This window comes from Cebus imitator, unplaced genomic scaffold, assembly GCF_001604975.1.
Source record: "Cebus imitator isolate Cc_AM_T3 unplaced genomic scaffold, Cebus_imitator-1.0 Scaffold102, whole genome shotgun sequence".
Taxonomy (NCBI): Eukaryota; Metazoa; Chordata; class Mammalia; order Primates; family Cebidae; genus Cebus; species Cebus imitator.
This window is the reverse complement of record NW_016107417.1, coordinates 3,879,296-3,894,307: the sequence shown is the minus strand read 5'-3', so window position 1 is coordinate 3,894,307 and position 15,012 is coordinate 3,879,296. Positions and strand designations below refer to the sequence as shown.

The following is a 15,012-nucleotide window of genomic DNA, read 5'->3' as shown; positions in this document are numbered from 1 at the left end:
GGTTGGAACACCCTCAGCTGGCCATTGTCTGGAGGCTTTGCAGAGAGCAGCAGGACAGACAAGGAAAATCCTGGGAAACAGAGTTGGGATGTGGTGGTACCCAAGGGCTGGTCATGCCTTAGAACACTAGGAAAGCACTGAGGGAGATGGAGTAGACACTTTTTCAAAGGGGAAAAAAAAACTAACACCACCCAAGAGCTCCTGGACCCAGTAGGTTTCTCCTGTAAGAAACTCAGGACTCATGCCCAGATGACGAAGGTCCTGCTATGGAGGCAAAGGCACTGACAGGGGTCTCATCCCAGATCTGCTATGAACTTCCTCCAGAAATCGACTGTTCCTCTCCAGCATTATTCCATGTCTGTAATATGGAGATGCTGTGTTGTATGTGTGTGTGTATGTGCACGTGTGTGTGTGTGTGTGTGTGTGTGTGTGTGTGTGTGTGTTTCTTCCCAGGCAGCTGACTTTTCTGCTTGGTCTCTCAGCAGGACCCCAGGGAAGATGATTCAAGCAATACTGAGGAGGCTGCTCTCTGCCCACCCACTCCAGCCCAATCATCCAAGGGAAATGCCAAAGCCACCCCACAGAGTAGAAGTTTGCCTCCCTGCCATTCCTGTCCCAGCTGCCCTCCCTCTGCAAGGCTCTAACCAGCTGCTGGCCACCAACCACTAAGGGCTGGGTGCTGCTGCTGAAGCTGCCCTCTCTGGGGAGGGCTCTCAAACAGAATGCAAGTTGGCAAGCAAATGCCCAGCCTGGGAGGAGAAGAACCAAATGAAGACAGTGGAGAGTGACCTTGTGGCTCAAGGGGACAAACAGCAGCTGGGATTCTTTGGGAAGAAAGAGGGGCCCATTCCAGGGAAACCAGCTGTCCAGCAGCCTAGCCTCCTGGGAGCCTCCAGAGCCTGTCCTCTGGAGTGTCATCCTGCTCTCAGCAGGAAATAACAGATTCCCACTTCATGCCCTGAGGGCAACAGAGCAAAGGGGGTGCAGGTTAGCAGCCCTCCTCCCTGTGCAATAGTGTGTCTGTGTGAGGTACGAGTACATGTAAGACCATCACCAAATCACACAGAACAGCAGCAAGTTCACCCCACTGAGGCTGACACCTTTGGTTTTGGGTGAAGGGAGCAGGGTCCCAGCAGCTGAGAACAAGGAGGAAAGGCCATTTATCAGTGGGTCACCCCCGAGCTTCAGGCAGCAGCAATCCTGCACAGCCCCAGGAGAAAGATCCTCTGAGGGGACAGCAGGCCGAAGCTCACCTGGGACTCTCCAGACAAGGGATGAGAATGAAGCAAGCAGCACAGCTCCTGAGTGCTCAGAGACCCTCTTTCCTCCCCGGCAGCCCCTGTGGCTGGGAATGGGCCCTGGTATCCCCAGACTGCCACCAACCCTCCCAGGCACTCACGATCATTGCAGACAGGGCCTCCATAGGAAGTCATGGTGCAGTCGCAGGTGAAGCCATCCCACTGCTGCAAGCAGACGCCCTGGTTGGCACAGGACTCTTCAGTGCAGGTGGTGCTGGGGCCTGGAAGGGGCAGGAGAAAGGAACACCCCTGGCTCAGCCAAGCCCCCTCTCTTCTCCCCAGGAGGTGTGGAAGCTTCAGAGCCAGGCAGAGAGGTCCTAATCTGAGCTCTGTCTGGCTGAAAGGGCCAAGTACTGATGAGAGGGATTGTGGCGGGGTGGGGGCGGGGGTTGTCAGGTCTGCTAGGCTTGGCCTTGGAGTGTGACAAGGGGCCAGGGTGTGAGACAACAGGGAGGGCAAGTGACCCTTCACACACCTGTATCGCTGCCCCAGAACTGTGGGGGCAAGCTCCCACAAGGCCTGAGAAGGAAGGCCTCTTTGCTGAGCAGAGGCTACCTGCCCCAGTCTGCCGCTGCAGCTGGCCATCCTGTAGCCAGCAGGGCCACACCTCACTCCTCCATCTTCCACTCACCATCACAGCCCCTCTCCACCTGCCCAATGCGGTGCAGGGCGTCGGCGATGAGGTCTGGGAGGCGTCCATTGAGGTCCACTGAGGCCAGGCAGCCCTGAAAGCCATCCCGGGAGGCCACCAGCTTGGGCAGGTTGCTGAACATGTTCTTGCTCAGACCGCCAATGTACAACTCCCCTGTAAAGGGAGTGGGGTCAACCAAGGCATCCATGTCTCCACTCCCCTCCTAAGACAATGGCATCTGACTGTCAGGTCCTCCCAGCCCTTTCAGGCTCTCTGTGTTTCATCCCAGATTCCAGGTCCCTAACAGAGATCCGGCAACCTGCACAACCCGCACTCCACCCCCTTCCTTCTTCTCCACTTTGCCATCTGCCTGCTCCCCCCGCCCCTCAGAGAAGCCCAGATGCCTGGGAGAGTGGGGGCTGGGGGACAGCTGGAGGAACCTGCTCTGTGCTCTCTCCCACACATTTGATTCCAGTTCCGGCCCGTAATCAGGGCCTTTCATAGATTCGCATCCTCTCCACCCCCATTCCCTCCCTCCCAAAGTTTCCCATTCCCAGAACTCCTTCAAGCCTTTCCCAACTCTTGGACTCTCTCCTAGGGAGTTCTAAGCCCAGCTCCCTTCCCCCAACAACAACTAGGGATTGGCCCACTTCATGCCCTGGGACTCTGGGACGTTCTTCTCCACAACACCTGATCCCCTGCCATAAGCCTAACTCCCTGGACGCCCTGGCCAGCCCACAGCTAAACTTCAGTCAAGACACTGGTCAATCTGCTGCCCTGGCCACCGGCTCAGTGCAGCACAAGAGGCGCCAAGATAACCCCTGGGTTTGCTGCCATTTTGGATTCTCTGTGACACGTCGCCCCCTTCTGGGAACAAGGGGAATTCACAGCACTATGTCAGGAGATCTGGCAGCTCTCAGATCTGGGGGAGTGGGGCAGTGAATTCCATGGTCTCTGAGGACCCTCCCCAAGCTCTGACAGTTTGAGTCAAACTGATGCCCAGGGGTTCCTATGGGGCTGAAGGCTGCTTTGGGCATGTGCAAGAAGGTAGATCACATTGCCCTCAGTGGGCTCTGGAGAAGCTGCAGGCCTCATCTTTCCTTAGCTCAGGCCTTAGCTCACCCTCGTCTTCCCGGATTTCTCAGTCACCCATTCTGGGGGCAGGCAGTGACTGCTTCAATGACCACTGAAGAGGCCCTGGGGAATACGGCACCCTGGTGTGACCCTGCGCACAGCACAGAAGGCTGGGTCCAAAATGTCCCCAAGCTAGGCCAGCCAATGCCCAAGACAGGTGCCTAGGGACTCTAGCTCCTACTACGTCCTCTGCCCCATATCGTCTACCTCACCCGGGGGGACGCTAAGCTCCCTATTCTGACTCTAGCCCTCAACCAATGTAGGCTTCTCAAGCTTGGAAGCCCAGGAGGTCCTTGGAGGGCCCAGGCTCCCTACTCCTAGCTCTGGAATGAGGTCACCAAGCACCCTGTGAGACACATCCTGCAACCAGACTTTCAGAGGTGAGATGCAGACTCGCAAAAGAGCCAAGCAGAACTTGGACAGGAAAATGTCAGGCAGGACATAGTGGAGAAGGGAAAGAGAGGTGAAAACTAGGGACAGGGAACCGATAGAAGCAGCGTCCCAGGAATGGGGTGATTTCACTGGGGTGAGGGGTATCTGGGCTAGGGCCAGGCCTTCTCCAGAGGCCCCAGCCCCACCTTTGAGATCGAGGTTTCGGGCGCCATTGGAGTGCTGCGTGACAGTGCGGGAGTCAATCTTGAGCGTGTGCACGTTGCCTGGGTCCCTGGACACCACCACGTTGTGCCACTGGTTGTCATTGACTGGTTTGTCTGAGTTCCCCTTCATCAAGGACGGGCCATTCCCCAGGTCAAACACGTAGTGGATGTACCTGCCCCACAGTAGGGAGGAGACACTGGGTCAGGGTGGGGGTGATGCTGGGAAGGTGGGATGAGGAGGAGCTATGGCTGGCAGGGGTCCTAGGTGCCATGGGAAGAAGGGATTAAGAGGGAGACCCCACAGGAGAGGGACCAAAACCAATGGCAAGAGGGCTATAGTGTGAGGTCCTATCATGGAGAGAATGTGAGGAGGGAGGGCCACCAAGGAGCTGGCTCTTGTGACACAAGCTCAGAAGAGGAGCTAGAAGGGAGAGGTTTGTGGGTCAGCAGGGTCCTCTGGAGGCAGGGACTGGGCTGCTCTGGGGTGGGGTCCCCTAAGGCAAGAGAGGGGCAAGACTGACTTCTGCCTGTAGATAAGGTGACAGTGGACAGAGAATGGATATAACTGGGAACTCTGGCAAGGAAGTAGCTTGGGAATCAGCAGAGTGGAGGTGGGGGGTGCTTCTTCTCCATCTTAGCTGAAGAGGGAGCCTCTCGACTTATGGTTGGGGACCTGAATCTTGACTTGCAATCTGGGGGATTGGACACCTCAGCCAGTAGCTAGGGGAGCTGTATCTGGTTCAGCAGGGGGCGGGGGCCACTTCCTTGACAGCAGTGCAATGCCCAGCCCCTCACCCCTTGACCAGCTCGATGACAATGAAGTCATTGCCGTTGCCTGAGTTGAACAGTAGAAGACCATCAGGAGCTGTGGTCTTGAACTGGAAGAAGAGGTGCATGGAAGCATAGGCTTGGAGCGTGGCGAGTGCCAGGTAGCTGCTGCGACTCTTGAAAGTGACAGGATCGGCCACGATGGCACGCAGACCAAAGCGGGCATTGAGCTCGCAGTAGGTGATGTCACCGTCCTTGCACTGGTCCATGTAGGGCTGGCCGTTGAACACCAACCCACTCAGGTGCCCAATGAAGTTGGAGGGCACTACAGAGATAAACCGCCGCTCCGTCATGATGCCCGTCTCAATGTTGTGGAACTCCAGCCGTGTATGGGCTCCTGCCATCTGTCCTGCTCAGGACAGGAGAACAAGATGAGGGGCATGAATTTGGAGCAAGACTGGGGCTTGGGATTCCAGGAGCCTCCCCTCCACAGAATGGCCACCCGTGATGTCCTCAGCTAGGCACTAGCAGCAAGCACAGCTCCAAGAGGAGCGGCAGGACTCGTCAGTCAAGAACCAACAGGCTGCCAGGGGAATGCTGCCTTCAGGGAGTTGAAATCGTTCCTGGGGTCCAGATGCCCATATCATACCACCCCTGGAGGAGAAATGGCAGAGGCAGCTTGCCAGAACACTGCTCTAGGAACGGCAGCCCAGGCAGTGGTCATGAAGTAGAACAGGGCCAAGCATAGGTCACTGGAGATGTGTCTACCTCCCCGGGCCCAGACCACCTACCCTCCACAGTCACGTTGTCCACAGAGAGCTGCAGGCTCTTGCCACGCCGGACCACCCTCACTGTGTGCCACTCATTGTCATTGAGCTTGTGCCCCGCAAACAGCGTCTCAGGGCCTTTACCTGCGGCACCAAGGGGGAAGTGAGTAGGACGCCTATACATGTTCACAGGTGGCTTCCTATACTACCTCGGGCACACAGCCTCCCCACACCCACACATGCCACACGTATACACATATATGACCAATGACTCATATTTGGCCACATCACACACCCATGAATATAAGTACACACTCATGGCCTCCCATCACACCCGGAGTCCATGCACATGCAGAGCTTTTATACCCCAATCATATATCCAGACACTCTCAGGACTGCCCTTCACGTGACTTCAGAGGGTGCCATGCACACAGAATATTAAGTGAATGGTGCCTCTGGAGTTGTACCCTGAGGCCCTGCACACAGACCAACATACTCTTCCCCCAGATTCCCAAGGGCCTTCAGTAAGTATGGCCAGAAGCTATATTCCCAGTGTATAAACACAGGCCTAAAACTTTCAAAACTTCACACAGTACCCAAATAATAAATGTGAACCCACAGCTTCAGCCTCCACACAGACACCAGCTTCTCCATCCACAATAGGACCAATGAGACCTTTCTACATATACATGCCTGGTTGATGCCACACACCAGGTCATGCCACCACACGCATTCCCCATAAATATGCACAATGGCCAGGGAGGGGAAGGTTCTGCTTCTTAGGAATTATGGCCATTTACTCAAGACCAGGATCATCAGCTTCCAGAGTCTAAAACAAAACGTATTATCTTTCCAATGCTGCTGGACTTTACAGCATTCCCTGGTCATCCCTTGGCCCTCCAGTGCTCACTCCAGGGCACACACAGCATGCCACGCACACATGAAGAGCAGGGCGCCCAGCACACACAGTCTTTCTGCCTGGGTCTACCACGTGTATGTGCTCCCCTGCGTGACCCCAAGCCATACCATGCAGAAATACCCTGAGACACAGCATTGAGCCCAGGCGTACTGCGATGCCTGGAAATGTCCACCCACTCATTCTCCATCTCACCCCTGCTGAGAGCTCTCACTGTCACCACAGAAGGAGCCCCCATTTGGCAGAAACACTCCAGCTGACACAGGAGCTGAGGGCTCCTTTCCCACCCTGGTCTTTGTTCCCATGTGCCTCGCCTTCCCCCTTGTGGCCACCTCTGGAGATGCAGCAACTTATTCCAGTCCCTCTCAGGCTCCGCCCTGCCAGCCAGTAGGACCTCAGAGCATCCTGCCACAGGTGCTACCCAAGTCTTTTCTACCTCCTCCCCACCCTCCTGCTGACTTGGGCAAAGAGTGTCCTGGTCTCTCCCTTCCTAGACCCAGTGAATATCCTGACTGCAGGCCCTCCCCCAGCTTTCCTTGGCTCTGCTTTGTTTGGTCCCTCCTGTTCCACAACTACCTGATCTCAGCCCCTGCCCACGCCCCTCCCCACACCCAAGGCCCAACCCCCACTTGAGCCAGCAATCAAGAATTCTCCTCCTCCCAGCCTCCTTCCCTAAATCCCAGCATCCAGCATCCCAGTCCCCTTGGGTCTCTGCAGAAGAAGAGGGAAGCCACTTACTGGGTGCGCAGCCGACGCGCAGGCAGTCTGGGGGGGCCATGGGGCGGGCAGAGGGGAAGGGGAGACAAAAAGGTAGAACAAGTTTTTTTTTTTTTTTTTTTTTTACATCCTTCACAGGGAGGGGTGTCTGCAGGTGGGGTTCCCCCCAGGGCCACTTTCCGGGGACCACGCGTGCCCAGGTGCCCTCTTTCCTTCCTCAGTTGGACCCCTGTCCCTCCTGCCCCCAAGAGGGCTCCAACCCTCCCCAGAGCTGGAAGGCAGGGCAGTCAGATGATGGGAAGAGGGCTTATGTCCCCCTCCTTAGAGGGGACCAGGCCTCTCGTGTCTGAGGGAGACGGGCACCTTGGGAATCCCAGTCGTACAGGGGATCAATGGGGGCCAAGGGCTTGACCAATCCCACATCTCCCCAGTCTCTGGGAGGGAGATGGGTGGGAGGGCCAGAGTCCCTGTATCCCCTGCTCTGGGACAACTCCCTCCTCAGAGCCCAGGTGTAACTTGTCACTTCCTGTCCCCTCTGGGCTCTGAGCTAAATGGAGGGGTCTGCCCCAGGGCCCCCTTCCCGAGGCTATACACCTCCCAAAGCCCCAGGGGTTAGCACCACCCCTACAGGAACCTTCCTTCTGCACCTTCCTATCCTGGGAAATGCCAGGCTGCCACTGGGGATGGATTGGGGTAGTCCTTCACCATGAAGAGGACCTAGTATTAACCTGCCTTCCTAGGGAGGAGCCAAGTCCTCACAGATGGAGACAGTGTAGCCCCCAAAATATGACTTCTCTGAAAACACAAAGCAGTTGGGGACAAGTAGCCACCATAAGCAACGTTTTCTGCCCCTGCCCCAGTCCTGGAATTGCTATCCTCTGATTTCAGGGCTGGGAAGGCCTCATTTGGTCAGAAAGCACATGTCTACGCAAAGCCTGCAGCCCAGGGCCCTGGAACCTCTGGCCATCCCTCTGGTTATATGAACCCACAGCTTCAGCCTCCACACAGACACCCAAAGGTGGGAGCCAGTCAGGTCTTGCAGAGGGAACAGTGGACCACAGTCCTGTGAAGCCCAGATTTAAGGACCTTAGGATGACTGCCCCACTCTATCAAATCCCAAGCCTGACTCAGCCTGAGGGAAGGGGCTGGCTGGAGCTGCAGAAATCCTTTACTGGGAGGCAGGGAGCTGGATCCTCATCTCCATCCTAACACTCATTAACTCACCATGTGACCCTGGGCAATGCACTTTTCTCCATGCCTCAGCTTCCCTCCATGTGAGCTGAGGGAATGGACAACAGTAGGATCCTGAGCAGGAAGTGGGCAGCAGGTGGACACTGGGTTGGCTTTGCCTTTCAGGGAGGGGCAGTTTCCTGGCCCTCGATTGACAGGCCCAGTACCCTGGCCTCCTGTTGCTCCACCCCAAATAGGTTCCCTCTACCCCACAGCCCAGGAAGTAAACGGGATAGGCAGCTGGCATCCCCTGAAGGTTCCTGCAGTGGAGGTAAACCGGTGCCCCAGTGGCTTTGAGGGCCATGGCCCCTCGGGCAGTACAGCTGAGCTCCACACGCGTTGTCAACCGCAGCAGAAGAGTGGAGGCGAGCAGCTGGGACCCTGGGCCACAGCCTGGCACCAAGGGAGGGGCGGAGGAGCAGAGAAAGGTCAAAGGGCAGACACAGAGGGAAGTGAGAAGTCTCAGTGAGAGAAAGGACGCAGAAAGAAAAGAGGAAGAAAGCAGGGAGCAGAGGAAGGAGTGGCTGCAGAGGGGACAGGGAAGGCTGGACAGAAGAAGGGGAGGACTGTCAAGGTGAGGGCGGAAAGGTGCCAGGCCCTGGAGTCAGGTCACAGGGGCTCTCTCAGGACCAGCAGAGTCTTCACCAATGAAGGGTCCAAAAAAGAAAAAAGGAGAGGCTGGAAGGGCAAGTAGGTCCCCTACTGGGAAAAAGGCCTGAGGAAAGAGCTTGATTCTTCCCCTTCCCCAGCAAGGGAGCAACAGGAATAGGGGGTCCATCTGTCCAGAGAAGAGGTGTCAGCTCCAGGCCCACCCCTGCAGAGATTCCACACTCAGAAGCACTGGCTCCAGTAGGATTTGTGAGAGCAAACTACTTGAAGATGGGCACCCAGAGGGAAGCCAGCCCCATCCAGAAGAAAGCCAGAGACAGAGTGAGCAGGAAAAGCCCAGCCCCTTCAACATACACATTCACCCAAGTTTAGGGAGCACTAACTAGTAACCTGTTAACTAGTGACCTGTGCCTCTAGTGCAGGGAATAGGCAGAAGTGAGTGGTCTTGGTAGCACAGACCCACGAAGGTCTGGCTGGATACAAGACAGCAGGGTCATAGTATGAACATGTGTTGGGGAGGTGAGAGAAAGTGGTCTACATGGAAAGGAACTCCAGGGAAAAAACACTGGCTTCCCAGACCGGCCTCACTTGGGCTCCCACCTGGCCCAGGCCCTATGGATTGAAGACAGTGGGCCCAAGACTCCCAGGCACTGTCTCAGAAGTGACATCACAGAGTGACAGCACTCTGTCACAGCCCTCCTTCAGACCTGGCTCCCAGCAGCCCCACCTGATCATTACTGACCAGCCTCAGTTGGGAAGGCAATGCACCCTCCTATGGCCCCAGGGATTAAAGGGCTTTGGGATATAATGTGTATTTAGTCTGATTTAAAACATGAATGAGAGTTAGATTTCTCTGTTTGATTCCAGGGGGCAGAACTAATGGGAATTTCAGAACAAGTGGGACTTTCAGAAGAGCAGTAAGAAAGACACTAAGAAAGAACTACTCAATGATCAGAATGGTCATCTTGGAGGCCTCCCACTGGTAGGGAATGCATGGGCGATTCATGGGGTGGGGAGGGATGCTGAAGGAGGTGACCCCCTTGCAGCTCAGAGATTCTTTAATTACACCACACCCTTCAAGTCAGTTGCACTGACAGCTGGGACCCCAGGGGCACACCTAACAGAGCATAGTGCCCAGCCTGGCCTGTCCTCTCCTCTCCTCCAGGGAGGGACCCAGGCCATGCTGGAACAGGGCAAAGAATCCAAGGGACTTTACCATCGTCTAGGGACAGAGATTAACTCCCCACTCAGGGGCTGCAGACAGCAGAAGGAACTTGCTCGGCGTTTGGAAACATAGTGGGGGCTGGAGAGCTGGAACAGGAGGCATGATCAGTTCTTCAGGATCCTCTGCCTGGAAAGAGGCAGCAGTACCCTTTTGGCCCTCTCTTATCTAGCAAATATCTCATCTCGTGAGGCTGGCACTTCAAGTCCCTCTTCAGGCCCAGCCCGGGGTCTGTTTCAATCCACTGAGTGCCTGTGAAGCCGCAGAGCTGCCTCCTGGAGCAATGGTTTCCCTCTCTACAGGATAAGATCATGAGGCCAGAGACCAAGCCTCACCAGGCTTCTCTCTATTCCCCAGCAGGGAGTCCAGCCCAGGCCTAGGGCCTTGGTGTTGCTGCCGATCTGTAAGGCCCTGCAAGCCGTGGGGAGTAAGCAGCAGGGGAAAAGAATGGGGCTCTTGAAGTGATTCACGAGGGCCGGGAGGCTGAAGGAGGTGACGCCTTGCAGCTCAAGAGATTCTTTACACTGCACTCTTCATATCAGCTGCAGTGACAGATGGGACCCCTTGTGTCAGGGTCAATTTACGTTTGGGTACTACTGTTGGGGTTACTACTTGGGCACACCTAGTAGAAGACAATTCCAGCCTTGCCATGCTACGTGGAAGCTGCCCACAGGCCTGGCTCCAAACTCAGGTCCCTATTCCAATATAGTTTTCCTTCAAGAAGGCTGGGTGGGTCTCTACTATGGGCCTTGCATCTGCACAATTGTTTCATTCCCATTCTTCCATCTGACTCTGAAAACCACCATAGACATAGGCAGAGTGAAGATTCTTATCTCCATTTTAAAGATTTTTTAAAAAAGAGACTCAGAGATGGGAAATGACTTACCCAATAGTAAAAGATATCAAGGTTAGGCCCCAGGTTTTCTGGCCCCGAGCCCAGAGCTCTTCCCATCCCAATACAAGGCTTGCTGGCAGGGTAGGGACCACCTGTGTGTCCATGGTGCCTACACAGGAGGAATCTGTAGACAGATGCATTTGCACCAAGCCTTTGGTCATGAATTTCAGGAGCCATGCTAGAGATGGCATCTCAGCACATACATGTCTACAGATGGGGACAGGGGCACAGCCAGGGGTAAGAAATGGGTGGGAGGACAGTCCTGTTATGTGTCAGTCTGGGAAGCCTATTCTTAACACGATGTGTCTTCCAAGAGGCCATCTTGTTATCTGACTTCTGAGCACTTACATGGTACAGACAGAAAAGTATGCCCAGGGAGAGGAAAGAGTGGGTCCCAAGGGCCCACAGGATAGGTTTTCCTGACAAAGGACATTGATTCCTGTCTAATCTTAAGATACACAAGCTTCTTCCGAGGGGCCTAGGACAGTCCAAATAAGCAAAATGCATCTGCCTTCCCTGAAAATCCAAGGCCCCAGATTTTCCTGCTGTGTCCCCAGCAAGCACAGACATGTGCTTAGATGCACAGAGAACACACATATGCCCAGGCAAAGGAGGGGGAACTCACACAGGATACACTGATCTGGGCAGACCTGGAAGTACAGGGCCACTTATGGGGTCCTTGGCTGGGGCCATCCTCTTGTGACAGTTTCAGGGATGCAAGGGGGCATTGTGCAGACTTGTGGAGCACTGACCAGAGTGTCTCCCAGCCTGCTTTCCCCTGCAGAGCCGCTGCACACCACCCGCTCTACAGGCTGTGATCGGGGTTAGAAGCAGGGCGGTGGGGAACCCTTCAAACTACTCTGAGGCCCTGGCCACCTGCACATCTCCCCACCTCCAGCCCCTACCTCTCTCAGCAAATCTTTGTCCTAGGAATACAAAGGCCAGGTGGCCAAAAGCGGGAAAGGAAAGAACATAGTATAAATATATTTACAAGGCAATGGGCCCCCAAAAGACCACACTCTGTCCCACAAATGCCCTGGAGACCAATGTTAGAATGAGACTCCAGATGAATATTTAGAAGATCAAAGTTCTATATTCTCACAAGGCAAGGATTCTAACCTGCTCAGAAGAGCCCTATTTCCTCTCCAGGTCCAGGACACAAGAGGTGACCCAGATGGCCTGCAAACTTCTCATATGGCAGGTCTTTGGGTGCTACACCCTTATAAGTTTCTAGAGGCCAGTCTGAAATGGACAGATTTGACCTCAGCCTGAACAGCTTAGGACCTCTCGCTTCCAGGGTTCCCCTGCTCTGAAAGCTCCAAAAGGGTGGGGACTGCTTATTCACTGCTGAGCCCCTGGATTAGAACATACCTACATTTATAAGGTATCCCATAAATATCAGCTAAATAAGTGAGCCTGGCTGTTTTCTTTTTGTCCTGACCAAGAGAGCTGAAGCCCCTGAGGAGAACCTAACAGGCTTATGGTCTGGCCCTTGTGGACACCCCGGGGACTGCCAGGCAAGGTGGAGTCAAGGCCTGCTCTCACCCCTGGGCATGGGTGGAGACATGAGTGGGCACGAGTGGCCTGAAGAGGAAGGTCAGAAGCCCTGTCCGAGGGAATGGGAAAAGCACTGAACTTTAAGGCAAATGGTCCAGGTTGAGTCCTGGCTCCTCCCTCTGCCTTCACTAGCTTTGTAATGTTGAATAAGTCAATACATGAATTTCATAATCTATAAAACAGGAACAGTGATGCCTCTTTGGTGATCTGGTGTCTTCACAGGACAGACATGAGGCTTAAATGTGAAAGCCCATGGCACTAGAAAGGGGAAGATTGTGCACCTGTGTGTCCAGTATACACACACGTGCACCTCCACACACCAACACACAGACTACTCTTTAGACTGAGCAGAGCAGCTGGGGGCAGCTGCCTGCAGGGAAGAGGCCTTCATTGTCTCTGTATCTGCCACCACACTGAGCTCAGGCTTAGCACCCAGTAGGAGTCAGCAAGTGCTTCTCAAATCAGTGAACCAATGAATGAGCAGGTGGATAAGCCAACGACCAAAAATGAGCTGTGTCATCCGTGTGTGTGCAGGACAGATGCTGCCAAGATCCACATGAGTAACCTGGGAGGATGGTTATCACACCCCAGACACTCTGGATCTCACCCCTCACAGTGTCATCAAGCATGGAGTGTCGCCCTACACTGTGTGTCCTCACCAGGGACAGAGCTCTCAGGGTCTCTGACCCAGGCTGGCACCTCCCCACCTCCAAACTCTGCTGAGGGCACCTCTTACTGGTGCCACCACCAGCTTCTCCAGACAGAGGCGGGTATGGGTCAGAGACAAGGCCAGGTGAGGGGTCAGGAAGCAAAGAACAGGGTGGTTACCAAGGTTGACAGTGAGCTTCATCTGCCCCCCATCCAGCTCCAGGCGCAGGGTGTCGGCAGACTCCCTGGAAGTGGTGGCCATCATGAGTCCGTAGGCCCGCTGGGACATGAAACGCAGGGACACATCCTCAGCCTCTGTGTGCATGGCGTTAGGCAGCATGATCTTCATGTACATGGAGCCATCATAGCTCAGGACCGTGGCCTCTGCCCCAGAAGTCGGGGAAGAGGGAAGGGAAAGACAAGCAGAGGCCAGTGGAGGGAGAGAGACCAGAGAATCATTACAAGGGTGACAAGCCTAGGGTAGGTCTATGAGGGGTTCCTCTAGGAGGAGGGGCACAGGAATGGAAAGTAGGAGTCACCCTGAGAAGGAGGAGCACAGGGATGGGGAGTAGGGACCCCTGGGATGAAGACTCTCCTCACCTCTCTCACAGACCCGCCCCAGGAAGCCAGTCCCGATGCAGTCACAGATGAAGCGGTTCCAGCCTTCTCGACAGACACCACCATTGCGACAGGGGGCAGATGCACACTGCTTCAACGTCTCCCGGGAGCAGAAGGGGGCGACGCCCACGGCCCCCTGAGCCTCAGCCAGGCCCCGGAGGTCTCGGCTACGCCCATCTATGAAGAGGTCTCGCACACAGCCCACGTAGCCTGCCCGGAGTGCTGCTGTCCACACCTCTGGGGGCAGGGGCAGGTCCACCCGGCCCCCCTCAGGGAGACCACCCAGATACAGCTCGCTCTCCAGGTCCAGAATCTCGCTGTCCCCGGTGGCCAAGAACGGCGTGCTGCGACTATTCACTGAGATGGAGCCTGGGAATCAAGGGAAGGCAGGATGGAGAAAAGCCACAGGCCAGAAAGGGATACCCTGATTCTGCCAAGGAAGCCCCCAATCCCAGCTGGGCCCCTCCACCTTGCGCCCTGCAGCAGGCTCAGGAGGAGGAGCAGCAGTCCTGGGCCAAAAGCTTGACATCACTCTCTGTAGACATTGCTTGACAAAAGTCCCCAGGCTCAGAGGCTCGTGTGACCCAGCCCCAGCCCAGCTACAGAATGCTGTGTGCCTCTGTCCACACCCCTCCTCTCCACCTCAGCAAATCCTCAGAGGATGTGCAGAAAGTGGGCATGCCCAAATCTTGAGCTCAGAAAGGGCTAGATCATTCACTGGGTCATTCCTGCCAGCCAATTCCTTAGACTGGGAACCGGAAGCAGAGAACCTTAAGGAACAGAAGGGACTGGAAGATCTTTAATCCAAAGGAGTTTTTTTTTTTTTTTTTCCCCGCTAACATTTATTAAGCTTTTATGACTAGATGCCAGGCATCCAGCACTTTAAATATATTATATCACTTAAGTCTCATAATAACTCTACAAAATTGGTCCTTTATGATCCCATTTTGAAATGGTAGATGAAGAACAGCACCAAAGTGCCACAGTGGGGAAGAAACAGAGGCAAAGCATGGTCCAGGCAGCAAGAACTCAGAGCCTGTACTCTCCACCCCTCAGCCAAGAGCCCACTCTGTGGCCAGCAAGGTGCACAAGCAGATTGGCTCCAAGGCCTGTAGGGCAGGACATCAGTGAGGAGAAAGGAGGCAGGCACAGAAGAGTTCTTCAGAAGTAGAGGGTGCTTGGCCGGGCATAGCGGTTCACGCCTTTAATCCCAGCACTGTGGGAGGCTGAGGCGGATGGATCACTTGAGATCAGGAGTTCTAGATCAGCCTGGCCAACATGGTGAAACTTGGTCTCTACTAAAAAAAATACCAAAAAAAAAAAAAAATTAGCCAGGTGTGGTGGCGCACAACTGTAGTCCCAGCTACTCAGGAGGCTGAGGCAGAAGAATTATTTGAACCCAGGAG

The 15,012-nt window shown here is 54.9% G+C and overlaps 1 protein-coding gene across 27 annotated transcripts in view; it reads right to left on the bottom strand.

The window, feature by feature from the left end:
- Positions 1-15,012, bottom strand: part of NRXN2 (neurexin 2) — a 115,194-nt gene that overhangs the window by 41,021 nt on the left and 59,161 nt on the right. For 11 of the 27 annotated variants that reach the window (XM_017537217.2, XM_037741634.1, XM_017537231.2 and 8 more), the window contains 8 exons: positions 13,589-13,975; positions 13,169-13,372; positions 6,849-6,875; positions 5,219-5,338; positions 4,455-4,836; positions 3,642-3,832; positions 1,930-2,103; positions 1,400-1,519 (listed from right to left, as the gene is read on the bottom strand). In XM_017537217.2, coding sequence (XP_017392706.1) covers positions 1,400-1,519; positions 1,930-2,103; positions 3,642-3,832; positions 4,455-4,836; positions 5,219-5,338; positions 6,849-6,875; positions 13,169-13,372; positions 13,589-13,975 — 1,605 coding nt within the window. Of the gene's footprint in view, positions 1-1,399; positions 1,520-1,929; positions 2,104-3,641; positions 3,833-4,454; positions 4,837-5,218; positions 5,348-6,848; positions 6,876-13,168; positions 13,373-13,588; positions 13,976-15,012 lie in introns of all 27 variants that reach the window. The other 16 variants (XM_017537214.2, XM_017537230.2, XM_017537227.2 and 13 more) reach the window with 2 other exon arrangements.